The sequence below is a fragment of the Capsicum annuum genome, chromosome 9 (assembly GCF_002878395.1).
Source record: "Capsicum annuum cultivar UCD-10X-F1 chromosome 9, UCD10Xv1.1, whole genome shotgun sequence".
Classification (NCBI taxonomy): domain Eukaryota; kingdom Viridiplantae; phylum Streptophyta; class Magnoliopsida; order Solanales; family Solanaceae; genus Capsicum; species Capsicum annuum.
This window is the reverse complement of record NC_061119.1, coordinates 3,336,783-3,344,671: the sequence shown is the minus strand read 5'-3', so window position 1 is coordinate 3,344,671 and position 7,889 is coordinate 3,336,783. Positions and strand designations below refer to the sequence as shown.

Below are 7,889 nucleotides of genomic sequence, written 5' to 3'. Positions count from 1 at the left end.
AACCATTTTTAGGATATATTAGTCTAATATCAATTAACAGGGTAGTATTGTAAAATAGTTATATCAATAATTATTTTCTTAATAGGTGTGTCATGGCAAGTAAGTAAAAGTGAATGGAGGGAGTACTTGACTGACCAACATATATAGGTTGTGGTGTAGTAGCGGAACTGTTCCATTCTTAACCAAAGATCTCGGGTTCAAGCCCTGAGTATGAAAGATTATTACTCTATAACACATAATTTAAATTAATCGAGACTCTAATGCAGACGCCGAACATCCGAGGGAAACAAAAAAGTTGCTAAAACAGAACCATATCATAAAAGGACATAAAATGGCCCAACCTTATATGGAAAAGGAAAATAAAAAAGTCAAATAACAAAAAATGTCATGATACATGTCCTATGATTTAGTAGTGTTTGATTTTTCTATAATTTGACAAAATTTGACAAAATACTTCAGTGCAAATTTTGAAAAAAAAACTAGTCCTAACCATATAGTATAAGTAGCCCATCCTAAATTAAATTCTTTGCCATAACATAATTAATGACAACAAATTACAATTATGGAGATCTAATTACAAATTTCAGGTTCCAAAAAAAACGAATCTATTAATTACCTTCATTAACATAATGAGTTAACCATTTTTCGAAAATTTAAAAAATTCTACTCATTAAATAACTCCACATTTATCCCTTCACTAATCTTAATTAATTGAAAAAAAATAACCGAGTGTGCAATGAATTTGAGAGATTAAAAGAAATAAAAATAGGTAATTTCTTTCTCTATTTGTTTATATTTAGATAAATAAGATTATTTAATAGAGTACTTGTGTAGTTAAGATTTATACAAGTTAATATTATAATAAGTTATTAAAATTTATTTTTAGATTGCTAATCAATATCATTCTAAATAATAAGAAGAAATTGTAGTAGTATAATTAGAGATAAATTCAAAATCACGATATGTACTAAATTATTTGTCTACCAATATGGAATATAAATAATATATATATACACACACACATAAATTTAATAAAATTATAATGAATAATAAATATGAACCCTTATTTGAATCGAAAGTCTAATAAAACTAACTGTTTTATTTTCAGTACAAGATATTACAATTTTTTCTTTTTCTTTTCTTATTATTTAGAATCAAAATATTATATGATAGGAATAAAGTCTTTACGAATCCATCAAATACAAATAGAGTTTGAGGAGGACTCGATATATCTGTATTTTAATAAATTATCCCTATCTTTATAGGATAAAAAGACTGTCTTTAATAAATCTTCGTAATAATTATATTACCAAAACAAGTTAACGAATTCATAACTTTAAAATAAAACCGATTTATAACAAAAGGACGGTGATAAAGCTAAAAAAATTCTCTCAAAAATACAAAAAACAAAAATAAAAAAGCCAATAAATATGCATTATTTTCTGGAAAATAAATAGGAAAAAGACAAAATAGAGAATAAAAAAAGAAAAAGAAAAATAAATATAATTTTGCATGTAAACCTCGAAATTAAAGGATTATAGTCTATAAGACGCTTGGCAGAATATTGCAACCAATTCTCACCAATTACTTTCTCTCTTTCAAAAATAAAAAATAAAAAATTCTTTTCACTTTTCCCTAAGAATAAGTAAATAAATACACACAATATATACTACAAATATTGTAATTTTTAGTAGTACTAGTATAGTTTGCTAGTTAGTTATAAGTTGAATTTATTCTTTTTTTGGTCCAAAAAAAAAAATGAAGATTTGTTCATCATGGTGTAGTAAATCAGCTTCAACAAGATTTTTATGGATTATAATTCCATTTATTTTGGTTTCTATTTTTTTTGCATTTGGAAATTCAAAGAGTTCATCTTTTTCTACTTCAACTTGGCTTTTCAGTTCAGGTTCATATTATTAATATTATTATTATTATTGTTATTGTTTTTGTAAGTATAATATTGATGATTTTAATTGTATAATGTTTTGAAGGGTATTTTGGTAATTTTTTCAAACAGGAAAAAATAATTCCGGTGAGTTGGTGGCGGTGAAGGTGGCGGTCAACGGTGGTGCTGACCATGAAGATGCAATTTTAGAAGATTATAATTTTAATAATAGTAATATTATTATTAATAGTTTTTCACCAATTACTGCTGAAGTTGATCAAGAATCTGAAGAAGAATTTCAAGAAAATCATGAACAACCAGTAAGTTTATATTATTATTATAATTTTTTTTCTATTTTTAATGTTTTTTTGAAGAATTTTGTAGTGATTTGTTTATGCATGTTACCTTATTTTTGCAATAATATGTTTTTTTAGTCGAGGATCTATCGAAAACAGTTTTTCTAGGTGTGTTTTTGTTGGTTTAGTTATTTTCTTTAGTTTCATTATGTGTGTTTTGATTCTTCTTTTTTTAAAAAGTAGAGCTTGAAATTAGAATTTTCCTTGATTAAATTAAAATCTTTGATTTATAAAATTTGTTGTTGAAGTAATTTGTTAGTTGGTGAAAGAATAACTAACCTTTAACTAAGATGTAAAAAAAATAGAGCCATTAAAATAAAAATCTTTATCTGTTAAGCTCGTTTGGTACTTGCACGGATAAGGGATAACTAATTTCGAGATTAATATTAGGACGAGTTTATCCCATGTTTGGTCGGGATAAAATGCATGGGATAACAAGTTATCCCGAGATTGTAGTGTTATTTTATCGCATATTTTGGGTGGGATAACTAATCTCGGGATAAGTTGTTCCCAACCAAACGACCCCTTAGAGTTGAAACCAAAAGGTTATTAGCTAAGTTACGCGAGCTCTTCATTTTTGATGCCGCACCCGTGTTGGATTCTTCAGAAATGCGCTAATTTTGGCAAATCCGACTCGCACCCATTGACATTTTTGAAGAGTCCGAGCAATATAGGTTATTAGTACTTACAAGTATTTTTTATCCAATGATAGGTTATTTGTTGACTTGAACATTATTTTGCAGTAACTTTCATCTAAGTTGCTTGGACTTTCCAAAAATGTTGCCGCACCCAAGTCGTATCCTCCTAAAAAGCACATACTTTTGAAGGATTCGACACGCACCCAATGATATTTTCGAAGAGTCCGAGCAACATAGATTTTCATAATGTAAATCAAATATTAATACTAGTAAATAATTTTCATGTACAAACAAATAATCGTTGACATACATCGAGCTATAGTTCAAGTTCTGCGATATGGTAATTTTGTAGCGGACGTTGTGGACAAATCTTCACTTTTTGGCATCGAAGATCGATCAATAATGAATTATTTTGCATCTTGTTACGCAGGTTGTTACGCAAAAGGATGAAAGTTTTAACATTTCGTCGGAGAAATCACATGAGTTGCCTTCTCTGAATGAAACTCATGATCTTTCGACTGAACCGAAAATCAAAAAAAAGTTTACCAATTTGGAGAAGTTGGAAGTTCAATTGGGGAAAGCACGAGCCGCCATCAAAGAAGCCGCTATGTCTGGAAATCAAACGGATGATTCCGACTATGTTCCAACCGGTCCATTGTATTGGAATGCGAAAGCTTTCCATAGGTATGCCTTTGTCTTTCGATCATTATTAAATATAACACGACTTTTATTGGTTGTTGCGAAGTCTTCTACTTTTTTCGTCGTTGTGATATAAGGGTTTAGATAATTCTGTTGAGATAAACATGTTAATGGAATAGTATTCTAGTCGTTGCCATGACGTTGCTGGGAGTATGTTTAACCGAGATGTTCCAACTGGTCATATGTATGGCTCCGTTTCATCTAATTGACACCTCGTTATCGATACGTCTATGTTTGGGTCCGATGTGATTGTTTTGTCCTATTTCGTTGTTGTGATATGCATTTTGATAATTTTGTTGAGGTAGGCATGTTAATGGAATAGTATTCTAGTCTTTGCCATGACATTGTTGGAAGCTAAGTTGCTCGGACTCTCCAAAAATGTTGCCGCCCCCGTGTCGGATCCTTCAAAAATACAATTTTTTTGAGGACTCGACACGCGCCCGTAGACATTTTTGAAGCGTCCGAGCAACTTAGGCTGGAAGTATGTTTAGTTGAGATGTTCCAATGGTCCAATGTATATGCCAATGCTTTTTATAAGTATGGCTCTGGTTTTTCGATCGTCATCACTATAGCGTTGATGTTTTGGTCATCTATTAACACCTCGTTATCGATAGGTCTGTTTTTTCGGATCTGATATGATCGTTTTTACCCTATTGTTTTTTCTTTATGATAGATAGTTCTTTCGAGGGAGACATGTTAATGGAATAGTATTCTACTCTTTGCTGTCGGTGTCGCTTTAACTAATAGTTATGTTAGAATATTTTCAATTAATTTGCCTTCTTTCATAGTAGATAAATCATCGTTAAAAACAAAAACAGGGTGAAATTAGTCTGCGATATGAATTATTTAGTGAGATTATGGGTTAATTTTCTGAAATTTATTTCCAATTGAAACGAATTTGTGAAGTTCGGAGTAATGTTTTTGGCTAATTTCAGGAGTTATTTGGAAATGGAAAAACAATTCAAGGTATTCGTGTACGAAGAAGGAGAGCAGCCTATTTTTCACAATGGCCCGTGCAAAAGCATATACGCGATGGAGGGTAACTTTATTTATCAAATGGAGACGACTAAACTCCGGACTAGAGACCCCGAGAAAGCTCATGTTTTCTTCCTACCGATCAGCGTGACAGCGATAGTTCACTTCATATATGATAGAAAATCGAGAGACCATTGGAATCCGATGAAACAAACGCTTACAGATTACATTAATCTTGTTTCTGGGAAATATCCATATTGGAATCGAAGCATAGGTGCCGATCATTTCATGCTCTCTTGCCATGATTGGGTACGTATCTTACATCCTTCCGTCGAGGCATAATGATTGTTTTTGAAATGCGTCGATCTTGTAGGGGCCTGAAATTTCGAAGGCTGTTCCGGAGCTATTCAAGAACTCAATCCGAGCGTTATGCAATGCTAATACCTCGGAAGGATTCAAGCCATCTAGAGATGTATCCTTCCCGGAGATACTCCTTCCGGGAGGTACAATGGATGGCCTGCTTGGCGGTCCATCTCCATCACGTCGATCAATCTTGGCATTCTTCGCTGGAGGGCTTCACGGACCTATACGCCCGATACTTCTCGAGCATTGGGAGAACAAAGACAACGACGTCCAAGTCCACAGGTACCTACCAAAAGGCGTCTCGTACTATGGCATGTTAAGGAATAGCAAGTTTTGCCTTTGTCCTAGTGGTTACGAAGTTGCTAGTCCACGAATGGTCGAGGCACTTTACACCGGGTGTGTCCCGGTCCTCATTAAGGACCATTACGTGCCACCATTTAGCGACATTTTGAACTGGAAATCGTTCTCGGTTGAAGTCCCCGTCGAGCGAATACCGGACTTGAAGAAAATACTGGCTGGGATTTCAACAAGACAATATATAAGGTTGCAAAGAAGAGGTAAACAAGTGAGAAGGCATTTTGAAGTTAATAGAACTCCAAAAAGATATGATGTTTTCCATATGATACTTCATTCCATTTGGCTTAGAAGATTGAATATTAAGCTTCATGGTCTTGAATATTTGTAAACCTTTAGTAGTTTGTACGTAGCATAGATCCTTCTGGTCCGACTCTTCTCTGGACCCTACACGCAACAGGATGTTTCTGGTCCGACTCCTCTCTGGACCCTACACGTAGCAGGATGTTTCTGATTCGACTCTTCTCCGGACCCTATATTTAGGATGTTTCTGGTCCGACTCTTCTTTGGACCCTACACTTAGCAGGAGGATGTTTCTTGTCTGATTCTTCTCCGGACCCTACACGTAGCAGGATGTTAGGATGTTAGTGCACCGGCTGCTCTTTGTTAGTTTGTATGTATGTATCTTTTGTGTATATGTGAAACCACGTTTTATTATAATCTAATTGTTTAGACATTAGAGATTGACTATGTTTTTTTTAATTAATTCAGTGAAATATTGTTTTTTATGTGATTAATTTTAATTAGTTTAATTTCATTATATATCAAATATAATCAAGTGTCTTTGCTTTTTCTTCTTCTAAATTTCCCAAGTTTCATTCCAAGTCTAGCCATATACAACAACATGTCATTCCCACAAAGTAGGGTCTGGCGATAAAGCGTATGCAGTTCACGCCATTATCTCAGATGAAGTTGAGAGGTTGTTTTCGATAGACTCCAATTCGGGACAGATAACAATATAACAAACAAAAAATATACAAGCAAACAACAAAAGAGATATCACACCGCTATATAATAAAGAAAACAAGACCCCGTAATACTGCTATGAATTAGCCATTTGAAATCATAAACATCACCAAAACATCACGAACAAGAGACTACAAGAAACTACATGCACAGATGCAAACGAAGCATTCTTCCCTGCTATTATGGACGTACTTCTACCTACTAACTCACTACCCTATCCACGTCATCCATATCTTCCTATCAAGGATCATGTGCTTCGTAATCTGTAACTGCTCTATGTCATGCCTAATCACCTCCCTTCAATATTTCTTCGATCTACTTTTACCCCGCCTAAAGACATTCATATTCTAACCATGTACTAGTTAATAATAATCTAAGAAAAGCTAGTTTGTGGAGCATTAGGCATTGAATTATTTTTTCCCCATTTGTTGTTCGTGTTTGCATTGTAGCCTCGATTAATTTAAATCGCGTACTGCAGGGTCCATTATAAGAGTGATGCTTTTAACTTATATTTTTCCTGTACCTACGGCTCAAATTCAAGATTTCTGATTAAGAATGGATCAGATTTCACCACTACACCACGATCTTTGAAAATTCATCTCGAAGTAACAATACACCTATAAATGTTTCATTTTTTTTTTTTGATTTCCCAACCGATATTTGGTACCCGCATTGGAGCTCGTCTAATCTGGATTCGCGCCGGGTAGGGCCCCATTCGGAAGGTAGCGCTCCCAATAGAGTTTTCTCCATGCCCAGGGTCGAACCTTCGACCTCTAGTTAAGGGTAAAGCAGCCCCATCCGCTGCACCACAACCCATGTTGGTATAAATGTTTCATTATGCATACATATAATGTGAGTTTCCATTGGAATAGTGTTTGTAAACGATGTTATATGTTTCTTTAGACATATTGTATCTCAATAGATACCAACATCTCTCTTGGGAGCGTTGCTATCTTAATGGGCACTGCAACGCGCGATCTGGATTTGTCGGAGCTCCAATGCGGACACCGGACACCGAATGGGAAACCAAAACCAAAAAAAAAATCTCAATAGATGAATATTTCTTTTTTAAAAAAAAAAAAAAAAGAGAGAGAGAGAGAGAGAGAAGGTTTGAATAAACACTGTGATCATTCAACTCAACTTTGAAAAATGTATTTTTTTTTTTTAACTTCGTTCTCGTTAAGCAATATGCAACATTATGAAATCATGTGAAATATTACTACTATACTTTAAAATTACAAATCCCAATTTTGTGTTGGTCATTGCATCACGGATTTGGAAGCCAACAAAATTGATGAAATCTGTGAAAATTTGTACATTTATATCATTATTATATTATTAAATAAATATATAAATAAATTAAAAAGGTGTACATTTTTATGTCACATTAGCCAAGTGGCTTTGTGCATGTAGATTGAAGACTGTCCATAGTAGCGGACAAGGTGCATATTATATGTATATAGATTGCTATTCTTTGAAAAATATAAATTTAAACAAGAAAAATGAAAGGATTACTAGAAATAAATATAATAATTACTGCTTACTAATCTTAGTTTTTCCTATATAAAGTACATTTATATAGTTTACCATTAAAATAAAAAAAAGAAAAGGTTTTGAAATATACCTAAATGAAATTTGTTGTAACACGTCTCA

At 33.3% G+C, this 7,889-nt stretch overlaps 1 protein-coding gene across 1 annotated transcript; it reads left to right on the top strand.

Moving 5' to 3' along the window:
• The first annotated feature begins 1,563 nt into the window (after window positions 1-1,563).
• Window positions 1,564-5,978, top strand: LOC107843164 (probable glycosyltransferase At5g03795). Its single transcript, XM_016687364.2, has 5 exons — window positions 1,564-1,906; window positions 2,018-2,205; window positions 3,310-3,563; window positions 4,514-4,862; window positions 4,927-5,978. The coding sequence occupies exons 1-5, from the start codon at window positions 1,759-1,761 to the stop codon at window positions 5,599-5,601; spliced, it is 1,614 nt and encodes a 537-aa protein (XP_016542850.2). The 5' UTR covers window positions 1,564-1,758; the 3' UTR covers window positions 5,602-5,978.
• Window positions 5,979-7,889: the final 1,911 nt, after the last annotated feature.

Bases quoted from the DNA above. Each gene is read 5' to 3' on its own strand.
- LOC107843164 (XM_016687364.2), top strand. From the start codon at position 1,759: ATGAAGATTTGTTCATCATGGTGTAGTAAATCAGCTTCAACAAGATTT. The intron at 3,564-4,513 runs GTATGCCTTTGT...GGCTAATTTCAG, and splicing joins AATGCGAAAGCTTTCCATAG to GAGTTATTTGGAAATGGAAA. The intron at 4,863-4,926 runs GTACGTATCTTA...TCGATCTTGTAG, and splicing joins TGCTCTCTTGCCATGATTGG to GGGCCTGAAATTTCGAAGGC.